The sequence below is a fragment of the Bos mutus genome, chromosome 28 (assembly GCF_027580195.1).
Source record: "Bos mutus isolate GX-2022 chromosome 28, NWIPB_WYAK_1.1, whole genome shotgun sequence".
Classification (NCBI taxonomy): domain Eukaryota; kingdom Metazoa; phylum Chordata; class Mammalia; order Artiodactyla; family Bovidae; genus Bos; species Bos mutus.
In genome coordinates, this window is record NC_091644.1 from 37,461,724 (window position 1) to 37,475,251 (window position 13,528).

General features: G+C 41.8%; 1 protein-coding gene across 3 annotated transcripts in view; it reads left to right on the forward strand.

The window, feature by feature from the left end:
• The window catches only part of B3GALNT2 (beta-1,3-N-acetylgalactosaminyltransferase 2), a 65,426-nt gene that overhangs the window by 50,413 nt on the left and 1,485 nt on the right, over positions 1-13,528 (forward strand). For 2 of the 3 annotated variants that reach the window (XM_070364682.1, XM_070364683.1), the window contains exons 6-12: positions 1,433-1,543; positions 4,112-4,190; positions 7,930-8,113; positions 10,281-10,406; positions 10,922-11,081; positions 11,760-11,816; positions 12,859-13,026. In XM_070364682.1, coding sequence (XP_070220783.1) covers positions 1,433-1,543; positions 4,112-4,190; positions 7,930-8,113; positions 10,281-10,406; positions 10,922-11,081; positions 11,760-11,816; positions 12,859-12,996 — 855 coding nt within the window. In that variant the 3' untranslated portion in view covers positions 12,997-13,026. The remainder of the gene's footprint in view (positions 1-1,432; positions 1,544-4,111; positions 4,191-7,929; positions 8,114-10,280; positions 10,407-10,921; positions 11,082-11,759; positions 11,817-12,858; positions 13,027-13,528) is intronic. The other variant, XM_070364684.1, reaches the window with a different exon arrangement.

Sequence of the window (13,528 nt, forward strand, 5' to 3'; positions counted from 1 at the left end):
GCCTTTGACTGTGTGGATCACAATAAACTGTGGAAAATTCTGAAAGAGATGGGAATACCAGACCACCTGACCTGCCTCTTGAGAAACCTGTATGCAGGTCAGGAAGCAACAGTTAGAACTAGACATGGAACAACAGACTGGTTCCAAATAGGAAAAGGAGTTTGTCAAGGCCGTATATTGTCACCCTACTTATTTAACTTATATGCAGAGTACATCATGAGAAACACTGGGCCAGAAGAAGCACAAGCTGGAATCAAGAAATAACACTAACCTCAGATATGCAGATGACACCACCCTTATGGCAGAAAGTGAAGAGGAACTAAAAAGCCTCTTGATGAAAGTGAAAGAGGAGAGTGAAAAAGTTGGCTTAAAGCTCAACATTCAGAAAACGAAGATCATGGCATCCGGTCCCATCACTTCATGGCAAATAGATGGGGAAACAGTGGAAACAGTGTCAGACTTTAATTTGGGGGGCTCCAAAATCACTGCAGATGGTGACTGCAGCCATGAAATTAAAAGATGCTTACTCCTTGGAAGGAAAGTTATGACCAACCTAGATAGCATATTCAAAAGCAGAGACATTACTTTGCCAACAAAGGTCTGTTTAGTCAAGGCTATGGATTTTCCAGTGGTCATGTATGGATGTGAGAGTTGGACTGTGAAGAAAGCTGAGCGCTGAAGAATTGATGCTTTTGAACTGTGGTATTGGAGAAGACTCTTGAGAGTCCCTTGGACTGCAAGGAGATCCAACCAGTCCATCCTAAAGGAGATCAGCCCTGGGATTTCTTTGGAAAGAATGATGCTAAAGCTGAAACTCAAGTACTTTGGCCACCTCATACAAAGATTTGACTCATTGGAAAAGCCTCTGATGCTGGGAGGGATTGGGGTCAGGAGGAGAAGGGGACGACAGAGGATGAGATGGCTGTATGGCATCACCAACTCGATGGATGTGAGCTTGAGTGAACTCCGGGAGTTGGTGATGGACAGGGGAGGCCTGGTGTGCTGCAGTTCATGGGGTCGCAAAGAGTTGGACACGACTTGAGCGACTGAACTGAACTGAACTGAAATGTGTGCCAGTAGGGAGATGTTGGAGTGACTCAGGATGCATTCACTCCGTGGCATTGGTACAAGCCCTTGAAAAAGAGCAGTCATAACAGCTGAAGTCACAGAAGGAAATGCCTTTGATGCAGTGGGAAATGACAGAACAGCAGCATGTAAAACTGTCAGAAATAGGTCTTTGAAAATGTTGATTTAGATGTGTATAAAAAGACTCCAAGATATATACTAAAATGTTACTATTGGTGTGTTGGAGTGCACAATAGAAGTTTTAACTGATGTGTCTTAGAAAAATAAACCTTTCCCTGGAAACTTACTGAAGACCTAAATGACAGCAGTAAAGAAAACTGACTCTGTGTTCATCTTTCTACAAAAGAGCTTTGAAGGTACAATCGTGTGGGAGAGCCAAGACCTCCAAGGCCTCGTGTCAAGGAATCTCCACAAAGTGACCGTTAACGATGGAGGAGGAGTTCTCAGAGTCGTTACAGTAAGTCCTTCCTTTTTATTTAAGGTTGTTTTGCATACCTTAGCATTTTTTAAAATCTTAAAATGTTTTTAAGTTTACTTTTACACCAACTCATATGGAACAATGAATCTTATGTTTTAGAACATATGTAATAGAAAGTGTTGTTGAGTCACGATAATAAAAGTCGAAAAACTCAAATGTTCTGTGATTTTATAGCTTCAACCTTCATAGACAGTTTGCCTTAAGATTAGTGCATTTTAGGAAGTATGATGTTTTATTTCTTGTTAGTTTTTAGGTGAACATCTTTTTAAGTTCACTTACTCAGTAGTAGAGTATTCAGTCTCACCTAACTGTATGATGTCAGTTACAATACTATAGACAAAAGTATTAGAAAGTAAGATTGACTGTTCACTGTCATTTATATTGCTGGGCTTTGTGGTTTTTATTTTTCATTTGCCAAATTTTCTTAAAATTTAAAACAGGTAGATTTCTCAAAGTGTAGGATGATAAAAAGGTGTGAGCAGACTTAAAACGATGAACTTTAAATAAATAAGTGACGGTGTGGTGTGGTCATAGAATTGTTCTCCTTGAATTCTGGCCTAATGATTAGGAAAGCACTTGGCACTTAAATTCACAGGGTTAGTACATTTCATTAATTAACCTTATTCACATAAATTAATCCTTGAATTTGAAATGAAAATCGTGAGGTTTGTTGTACATTCAGAAAGCATTTTTGCATACTCAATGTGAGGCAAGCACAATCTTGGGAGACCCGTAACTGTCCCACAGGGGGATTTACAGTCCAGTGAGGAAGACAGACATTAAACAGACAGACCCACGCATTCAGGTGTAATTACAGCCTTAGCCTTGGAGGCCATGTTTAGGATTTCATTCTTGATTATGAAAAGTCCTTCATTTAATATACAGTGTTTTATGGATTTGTAGGGGTTTTTCCTTATTTTCAAAGCAAGTACCTTGAATTTCTTGTCTCCTTCTCTGTGTGTGAAACTTAAATATGCAAAACATGACAGAATTCTATACTATTCAGTTAATTGCATAAAAGGAAATCAGTTTACTAATGAGTTTTGGGCTAGATTTAAGGTAAAGATTCACATGATCTGCTTTGGGAATGAATATGGTTGTGGAGGGCTGTGAAAGCTCAGTCATGTGATCCCATGGACTATATCCCACCAGGCTCCTCTATCCGTGGAATTCTCCAGGCAAGAATACTGGAGTGGGTACCCATTCCCTTCTCCAGGGGATCTTCTCGACACAGGATTGAACCTGGGTCGCCTGCATTGCAGGCAGGTTCTTTACCATCTGAGCCACCAGGAAGCCTTGTGGAGGGTTAACGGGAGCTTAAATACTCAGCTAACTGGAAAAAAAAAACAAAACAAAACTGATTGCTTAGGAGCCTGTTCTAAGGAACCCATGTGCAAATAAAGGTTTTCATCATAAATGCACAGAGCTGGAAGTTTTCCTAAGCCTTTCTCCCTTGCCAGCAAGTAATAACCTCAGAAAATTTTCAAAAGCAAAATAAAAGCCAAGATGTGACATTTTAGATAGAAGTTAATAAAGTGCTGTCCAGTTCTAAACAAGCCCAAACTGTATAGTGTGTAGTTTTTAAAAAGAAGAAAAAACCAACTCTTCCCCCACCTCCAAAAAAAAGTGTGCAGTCTTTTGTGGAACTACAAAGTTGGAATCTGTAGCATTCACCTCTAGAGATTTTCTCCACATTCAGCTACAAATTATATTCTGAATTAAATGGTGATTTACCTCAGTCACCCCAGAACACTTGCGTGTCCACTGGCCTTAAAACATTACTTTGTACAGTAGAGCTCTGCTAGAAGGATCTGTTCAAAAAAGGACTAGGCAGGCAGTAAGGCCCCTTGATTGGGTGAGTATGTAGAAAAAATGTAGTAAAGGTGCTGAGGCTTGACTGACGGTCTGATCCAGCCTGCAGCAGCTGGGAGACGAGTTAAGTTGGGGTGTAATACCCAAAGGTGAAGCCCCTCACTTCAAGGAAGGGCCTCAGGTAACCTGTGAGGTGAAAAGAGGCATGTCTCTAAAAACAGCAGCTCCTCCAAAGCTGAGAGGTAGACAGGACTGTTGTTGGCTGTTGGCACAATCATCTCTGGGCACCTTCAACGTCATTAGTCAGCAGGGCTCCTCTGGTTCAACTGTTGGCTTAGAGGGCTTTTCACTGTATGGTAGCAGACACTGTAAAATGCGCCTGGTGTATTTGAACTCACGGGCATTCTCCAAGTACGTGATCGTGATTTTATTTTAAGTGTGGGTGTTTGAGGATGTAAAATAAAGTTGGTTTTGGTAATAATGTTGGTAGCAAGTTCAAGAATATGTGATTCTGTGTAAGCTGGAATTCTGAACACCAGTCTGGAGATTATTGGGTATACCTATCTTGGACATTGTAATAATTAGACGACAACAGCAAAAATAGAATGCTGATATCCTGATAGCATCTTAGGTGGATTCATGTGCCATTATGAATTTTGCAAAATCAATTTTCAAGTGTAAGGAGTGTATTTTTAGCCATGAAGCATCAAGCACTTCTGTTCTCGTTTCTTTCAGACTGGGGAGGGTGCCTTGCCTCATGAATTCATGGAAGGTGTGGAGGGAGTTGCAGGAGGTTTTATTTATACCATTCAGGGTAAGTCAGCTGGTTGGAAGTTGAAAAGCATACTGAATCTCACCTACTTCATCTTCATACTTTAGTCATGAAAGGTAATCTTTTTTTTTTTTAGTTATTAAAAAGTTTTTATTGACAAATAATTCATATACCATATAGCTTATCCTTTTCAAGTGTTTGATTCCATACTTTTTAGTATATCCTTCATTCTGCTATCATCTCCACTAATTCCAGACCGTTTCTATCACCCTCAAAAAGGAGTCGCCATGTCTTCAGTGATGCTTCTGGAAATACCATTTGTGAACTTCTGAGAATTCTGCATTAGTGACCCCTAAGAACAGCTATTGTAGATGCTGTTGGTGGTGGTCACTTGTCCTGAGCATCACTTACAGAACAAAGGTGCCCAGTGGTGGTCCTGTCTGATTTCTCAGCTCTGTGGATCAGGGATTCCTATGAAAGAATTTGGACCCAGCTCCCCTGAAGTCACCCTGAGGTGAAGCAGAGTCCATATTCTGAGAGGCAGTTCCTCAGGGGGACTCCTTTAATGTGCAGGACTGAGGATGGGACAGAACCCTGTATTTGAGGCCACTGTATGTAGTTTGAAGATGGGAATGGCCGTGGCGCCTTTTTTTTCCGGTAGCATCTTTCTTTATACAGTGTTCCCGCACAGTATTTACACCACCCCTAAGGGAAAGTCAGAATAGGTACCTAGGTTTTGCCCACAAACTTGCCATTAAACATCGAGATGTAAAGTTTAGGGATCCTTAATTTTAGTCCAGAGATTGTTCATAAAACTATGAGAACACTCTGCCAGGGGTGGTATCAACTTAGCTCACCAGAGACTAGCTAATGGGTCCCCTGGGGGAAACTCAGGTCAGGAGGCCAGGTTCATAAAGCAGCTCACACTTGGGGGCGGCTACAGGTGTACACACCATCTGACTTAATGTCTCGCAGCTTGCTTTCTTGTGCCAGTTATGTCAACTCTACTGTCAGGGGACTTAAAAAACTTGAGGGGCCCTTTAGACTTCTGGCACTGAACTCTTCTACAGGGAGCAGCTACTGTGTCTTGAACAACTGTTTCTGTTTATCTTAAATTTTCTCTCTGAGGCCAAAGGATTAAGATTCGGGTGAGAAAAATGCCTTTCAGACAAGAGAGAACTATCTCAATTTTAGGGTAAAGGAATTAGAATGAATAGATTTTACTTCTCATGTTCTGGATATATCTGAAAAGCTGACTTTTTTTTTTTTTTTAATTGAGAATTTTTGTGCTGTTTTCTTAAGAATCACGTGGTACACAAATTCTCAAATTTTGTTGGGCGTTAGCATCTCTGGCTGGGCCCTGCCTCAAGTTAGAAAGTTAAGAATCTTCAGGATTGGAGCTCAGATACCTGTATTTTAACAAGCTTGCTAGGTGGATTTGATGCCTCTAACGTTTGAGAGGGTGTAAACTGTATGATTCTTGTAGATAGCACCTAGACAGATGGTCAGATTTAAAACAGATAGTATACTCAGTTTCCAGATATATGCAATATAAGCCAAAGTGTACAATCTGTTACTGAAAAAGCCTGTATTTAATTTCTGCTCTTGTTACCAAGCCTTTTCCTATTGCCATAATTTTATACACTTATACTTTCCTTCAAGTGTTAAATTGTGTATATTTATCCTTACCTTTAAAGTGACAGGATGTTACAGTAAGCATTGAGAAGGGACCCAGGATCATTTAGTCCCGTGCTTCTCAAAGGGTCGTTTGTAGTCCACCTACATCAAAGTTACAGGAAGTCACAGGTTAGAAATACAGATTCCTGGGCCCCGCTGGCTCTCTAGGCCTGGGGCTTAGAAATCTGTATTCCATGAGCATTCCTGAGAACCACAGACTTAGTCCAGCTCCCCCTTTTACAGATGAGAATGCTGAGGCCCAGAAACGTGCAGTGTGTCCAGTATCCCACAGACAGTGGCAGAGGTGGAAATCAGGACAGGTCTTCAGCCCGCACTGCAGTCTGTCTGCAGTTACAGAGCAGAGCACTAAGTTACTTCTCAGTTTCCTTCCCCCACCGCTCAGCCACCCATTTGTCATTTTTCAGAGATTTTCTAATTTTCTAAGTTGACAAAATCCTGTGCCAGTGAAAGAATTGCTGCCTTATTTGAGGACAGTCCATGCACAAATGTGACAAATGATTCATTAGCTTGTGAGATGGTAATTAAAATGTCTTTTAAGCACATTGGTAATCATTTTTATTATGGAATAGCATAGATAATCCAGAAATAGTGCTATTAAGAAACACTCATGTCCTTGTTGCTTAGAACTAATAAATGTTTACATTTTTTCATATTTGCTTTTTTTTTGGCGAAATGAAGCATTTCAGATACAGTAGAAGCCCCTCCCTCCTAGGACTTCCCACCCCTGCTCCTCCTGCTCCCCTCGGAGCGGACACCACTGTCCTAAAGCTCTCGTGCATCCTTCCCAGTCTAAATATCCTACTTTCTCCTATAACATACAGCTTTGATTAAAGTGTCTCATAATTTATACCTGTAGTATATATAGCAATCAGCAAAATACGTTTTTTCACTCAGCATTATTTTTTAGTGCTGTTCCTATTAACATCCAAGATCAGGTTGATTTTTTAAAAATATATTTTATTGAAGTATAGTTGATTTATAATGTGTTAATTTCTGCTGTACAGAAAGTTTCAGTTAGATATATATGTGTGTGTGTGTGTGTATATACACATGTGCTTCTTTTTCATATTCCCTTCCACTGTGGTTTATCGCAGGATACGGAATACAGTTCCTTGTGCTACCCAGTAGGACCTTGTTGTGTATCTATCCTATATATACATAGTTTGCATCTGCTAACCCCAAACTCCCGGTCTATCCCGCTCTCCTCCCTTTCCCTCTTGGCAACCACAGGTCTGTTTTCTGTGTCTGTGAATGTTTCTGTTTTGTAAATAATTTCATTTGTACTGTTTTTAGAGCCTACATATAAGTGATACCGTGTGGAATTTGTCCCTTGCTTTCTTACCTCACTTAGAATGATAATTTCTAGGTCCATCCATGTGGCTGCAGATGGCTGTATCATTCTTTTCTGTGCTGAGCAGTGTTGCACTGTATATATGTACCGTATCTTTACCCATTCATCTGTCAGTGGACATTAGGTTGTTCCCCTGTCTTGGCTGTTGTGAGTAGTGCTGCTCTGCAGGTTAATTTGTTTAACTGCTGTATCCCATTATGTGAATATACCATGATTTAGCCATTCTTATTGGTAGGCATTTAGACTGGTTCCATTTATCACTGTCACAAACGTGCTGCCATAAATACCCTTGTGACCGTGTGAAATAATGTCTCTGGGAACGTACCTACAATTGGACTTAGTGAGGCACACAGTCGGACACCTTCAGCCTAACCAGGTGTTGCAGAATTGCTCCCCACAGTGAGCCCCTCAGTTTATCCTCCCACCAACAGTGTGTGGGAGTCCTGGTTTCCCTCCCTCAAAATCCCTAACAAATGTTTTCTGTTAGGTTGCCTTGGGAGGAGAATTAGTGTGATAATGTTACAAGTTCTAGGTCTTAAGCTTGCAGTAGCTCTTTTTTCCAACTCTTTTTATTTATTTTTATTTTCTATTATTTTTTTTGACTTTATTTTTTTTTATTTTAATTGGAGGTTAATTACTTTACAATATTGTATTGGTTTTGCCATACATCAACATGAATCCGCCACGGGTGTACACATGCTCCCCATCCTGAAACCCCCTCTCTCCTTTTAGAAGGCGATGCTCTTTTAAAAACCCTTCATTCTCGCCCTCGAAGACTTCTCGATCATATACATAATCTCCACGAGGAGGATGCCTTACTAAAGGAAGAAAGCAGCCTCTATGACGACATTGTGTTTGTGGATGTTGTCGACACTTACCGAAATGTTCCTGCAAAATTACTGAACTTCTATAGATGGTATGTTATAAAAATGTTGGGTAGGTGTTGTTTTTTCTTTTGATGTAGAAGCAGTTTATCAATAACATCAAACCACTGAGATTTTTTTAAACAACCTACCTAAGAGCCCTGAGTACCTGTGGTGTGATCAGTCATCCCCTAGTTCTTTGTGAGGACTAATCTTCTGAAATGGTGCCTTCTTTCTCCTAGCAGATCCATAATGTGAGTGCTATTAATCAAAAGCAAGGTAAAAGATGGCTCACTTTGAGTCATTCCTGCTTTTCCATAGTTGTCTGGAGCCAACATTAGGTGAAAATCAGTGAGTTTGAAAGTGGTTTTCATCCCCACCCACCTAATATCTCTCATTTACAGTCACTCACACCCAGGTTACTGATCTGAGTTCTGTTCAGTTGAACATCCACATTGTATTTCTGTTCTGTCCTCCACTCATTGAAAAACTACCTGCCCTGATTCCAAAACCTTTAGTAAGATGAAATTCAACAACCCTTAGAGTCTACCATATTGTTACTTCCCAGACCCTCCAGTATTTCTTGGGTCTTGGTTGTAATTCCTTTTAATACCAACAGTAAGTATATAGTAACTTATTAATTGAATACAAGTAGTTGTTAATATTACTAAGTTACTCTAGAGTCCCATAACTTTCTGTTGAGCCTGATACTGTACGCTGACTATAGATGTAAAACCTTCAAACTCTGTCTAGATCAAACACATTAAGTATACGTACATCTTTTGTCTTTTTTTAAAACTTTATCAGAGAGCTTGTTGCTTGATGAGCCCCAAAGGCTGTCCCTTCTGTTCTTCTCTGTTGCTCATGGGAAATTACCAACTTCTGGTCCTGAGGGGTAGACAGTTAAATTCATTTATGTAGTTTCATAGCTGGGGCTAGTCAGTATAATTTTGGAGTCCTCTTGTGGTTAGAGGGCAGATATAAAAAAGAGTTGGAGGTGTGGGTATGCCCAGAATACCAGGATTAAGTTTGACAGCTGTAGTGAGAAAAACCTTCTTTTAGCTCGAGGCCACTGATGGGCTCCTGCTGGTGGGGCCAAGGCAAGGACGTGAAGAGGTGAGGAGGGGTAGTGGAGGTCCAGGTGGTGGAGATCAGGACTGCGGAGTTCTAGGGCTTTCTATAGGGAGCTGATTCTCCACTGTGGAAGTTCAGGTTTTGTCTTTTCTGCTTGCATGTCTCTGTGATCTTAGTCTCTCTGCCGCTGTCTCTTCTGGGCCCTCATGTCTGCCAGGACACTGCAGCGATCTGTTAACAGGCTGCGTGTCCAGACCCGCTTCCCACTCGTCCCAGTCGACCCTCCACACTGTAAATGACATCTTTGTTATTCATTCATCTTTATCCAGGGGCTCCATCAGTGACCTCAGTGTCCCTTATCACGGAAGTTTATTTCTGATTAGCAAGTAAATAGTATGTATATCTTCTGCTGTTAACGGAAAATAAAACTTGAGAAACATAGGGTTATGCTTTCGGTTGTGGATCTGTTGTTAAAATTCACCATTTTGTGACCTAATGAAACCTTTTCTCCAGATTTCTTAGTTCAAATTTCTGTCATCTTACTGGTTCTTACTTACCAAGACTGGGTTTTTTAACAAAGAGGTGCAGGGGTTGGCAGTGTGAAACTGAAGAGTCAGTTTCGTCTGTAGTTGCCATTAGGTACTTTTTAACGTCTAGATAAATGAAGTCACCCTTTTGTGCCTTCCAGAAGGTCGTTGGTGATGGCTGAACTACTGAAGATCGTTTCTAAGGGGAAATGTATTTCAGTGTTTTAACTCAGCTTTTTAAACACCATAAAACGCGAGTACAGTACAGACAGCAGCAAAGAACACATTCTTCCGTGCGCCGGTGTTCTGTGAAAGGACCTGTGTCCTCACCCTGGGCCTCTTGTTAGGAATGCAAGGGGCAAAGTTCTGCTGCTTGACAGACACGCTGGCCTGACCTGCGCAAGGCCTAAGAAGCGTTTGACTGTATGTTCCATCTAAGCCAAATCTTTTTTTCCATCATGTTCTTATCCTTAAGACCTTTCAGATCGGCTCGGCCCCCGTCTGCTGGGCCACTCTGCTAACATCGAGTGACTCGTTGGCAGCAGCCGTCTCCTCTTAGGGCAGGTGCTCTTGATATTGGAGGGGTGCCTTGACTCTGTATCCCTCTTTTCGCCAACAGGACTGTGGAAACAACCAGCTTTGATTTGTTGCTAAAGACAGATGACGACTGTTATATAGACTTGGAAGCTGTGTTTAATAGAATCGCCCTCAAGAATCTGGACGGGCCTAATTTTTGGTGGGGAAAGTAAGTTAAACATTATTAGCCCATCGATGTTCATTTCATGTACTGAGCACATGTAGTTAAAAAAATATGGCTGAGATAGGAAATTTCCCTGTTAGGCTCCTGAGTTACTATGTTTTTTAAATGGAAAATCTCAGGCTAATGTAATGAAGGGGGGAAATTAACGTGACTTTCATCACCGTGCCCTACAGGTACTACTGAAATTAGAAGCTGCTCTTCCTTAAATGTATGATACATTTCTGAAACCATTTGCTATGTCTCTAAATATGGAGTAGTGATTTATTTTTCAAATATATCTATGCAAGATGATTCGGAAACTCCATGAGAGAATTTAACATACCAGTCTTTATATAAAAAACACCACTAGATACTTAATCCCTTAAGACTAAAAAAATAACCTCTTCTTTCCTTGCTTCTGTAATTTGTTCCTTTGTGGTGTCAGTTAAGGACTCAGGCTTAGCTAGTGGTAGGGAGGACCTGTGTCCAAACAACAGAAGCCGACTCACTTTCAATCTTAGTTTCAGACTGAACTGGGCAGTTGACCGAACTGGGAAGTGGCAGGAGCTGGAGTACCCCAGCCCTGCATACCCCGCTTTTGCATGTGGGTCAGGGTATGTTATCTCCAGGGACATCGTCCACTGGCTTGCTGGCAACTCGGGGAGATTGAAGACCTACCAGGTAATTAAGGACTTCTGACCTAAAAGTCCACTCATCAAGCAGGTTTTTTTGTTTTTTTTTTTTAACTCGACCTCGTATTTCAGCCCTAAAAGCAGAGCAGCTTCCCTTGGGGAATGTATGGTATTCCTTCTATATAGGAATCAGCAGCCCTCAGAGGTTAGGGATACACTTCTATCCCTTAAACCTTGGCTGTAAATCTTATTCCTAAGTCGTCTTTGAACGTAACTTCTTACATTTTCAGCCTGTATTTAAAGGCATAGTCCCTGGAGGAGTGTAAAGGTTTAGTCTTCAGTGTGCTTAGTCTTCCTTCTTATGAATATAAGCTTTTTTTTTTTTTTTTTTGCTGATTCTGGTGACAGTGTCAATAAAACAGCTCTGCCTGGGTCTCAGATCCACAGTATCTTTCATACTATTGGTGCTGGAAGTTTAAGGTCCATGCAGAGGGGCTGGCCGCCTGCTTAGTGTATAGTCTCACTTCACTGTGGCGTGTTTGCTTCATGTGAATGATGACCAGCAGCTTTTACTTTGTGTATCAGTGTTAAAACATGCTCAGCATTTCATACTAGAGTAATTAGAAAACAAGTACAAAGAGTACATGTGGGAGTGGGTGTGACACTGTCTTAACCAATGAGGCAGCACTGAAATGTTTACTTTCTGAACCTTCTGGGGCATGTGTAGGGTGAAGATGTAAGCATGGGCATTTGGATGGCAGCCATAGGACCTAAAAGATACCAGGTGAGCAAGCCTGAGCAGGGCTGGCCGCAGGGCTCGGAAGAGGTAAGTGAGGTTTGTCTTATCCAGCCTTGGGCAGAAACTGTGAATGCAAAGTCTTGTAACGACTGTGCACTTGATTTAATTCACCATCATTGGCCAGGGTCTCATAAAGCAAAAAGGAAGTGTTTTAAATGGAAGTTGTCCTACCCACAATGAGTCAAGTGTTTATACGTTTTTATACATTTCATTCAATTCTTTGCAGCTTTAAAACTTACAGGAGTTGGCTGACTTCAGATCCTGGCCGTGAGACGGTTCCACAGAATGAGACTCCAGCAGTGTGCCCACCTAAGTGGGGGCTCAGGGGAGACCCTCCCCAACCCACCTAAGGTCAGGGCAGAGACAGAAAGCCTCCCATTTCCTTTAATACCCCTGGAGGTGCTCAGCCATCAGGGCCACAGCTGTCTGTGGGAAGGAGTCTGATTATTATGTCCTTCCTTTTTATGTTCTCAAATTGAATGGAATCTGTACTCTGATATTATTGGAAGCAGAAGCCAGTCCATGGAGCTGGGAAGTAGGCTTGTGGGTGAGAACCTGAACTCTGATAAGACTCCTTTTTACTCCTTTCCTACTCAGCCTGCCAGCATGAACTTCACTGTGACCCGGAGCAAGTTTCTTCACTGAGTTTCTCATTCATGACAAGGAAATAATTCCTAGCTCACAGGTTATTGTGAGAACTAAACTGGATAATACCTAGAAAGCCCTGGTTCTGTCCCCCCAAATACCGTAACGGTTCTCCAGAACACTTGCTCTTGTTCACAGTGCTGTTGGGCCAGCTTTTTTCCAGTAGCAAAGATGAGACGCTGCATTTGTGGTTCCCACACTGTTTCTTTGTTCCAGGGTCTCAGGGTCACTGCCGTGCCCTCTCCCTGTGCCCCATAAGTTGAGTGCGTTCGCACACGCGCTCGTCTTTGAAATGACCGCCACCTCAGCGGGCTCCGGAAGTGCCCCTGAACACCCGTTCTGTCTGCAGCAGGGGGTCAGCCTGCATTTTGTGTTCCAACAGGACAGCCTGTGGCTCTGTGAGAAGACCTGTGAACCAGGAATGCTGTCTTCCCCGCAGTACTCTCCTCAGGAGCTCGCGCAGCTGTGGAGACTAAAGGAGCTTTGCGGTGACCCTTGTCGGTGCGAAGGAAGAGGATGATGAGGTCGATCTTCTGTGTTAAAGGTCAAGGTGGGCGAATGACTGGCTGAGCAGAAGCCTGAGGTTTGGCCGCAGATTATACGGTCTTTCAGGATAATTCTCGGCTGGCACTTTCACTTCTCACCAATGTGATATTTCTTAACATTTGCACAAAATTTTCTTTTTAAAAAACAACAGATAACTGTAGTGCAAGGAAAACTTATATATTGGAAGCTCACTTGAAAAATACCAAATTGTTTGTAAAAACAATATTCCTGAGTCCTATTGCATCATTTCTAGTTAGTAATTCATTACCTATCATTTTGGTTAAAACTTGGCCTAGTTCAGAAATGTTGAGTATTCCAGTCTGAATTTCAGCCTGGAATGCAGACTAGCTCTGGACAGCTAAGTAGGATAATTACAGGCCAAAAAGAACTCATGCTGTGTGACCTGTGGTCACTTACACCAAAGTGGGGGTTTCTGGAAATCAGGTCAGATTTTGTAAATCTCTGAATGAAGTGGGCAACCTGAAAAGGAACCACTGTATTTCTCA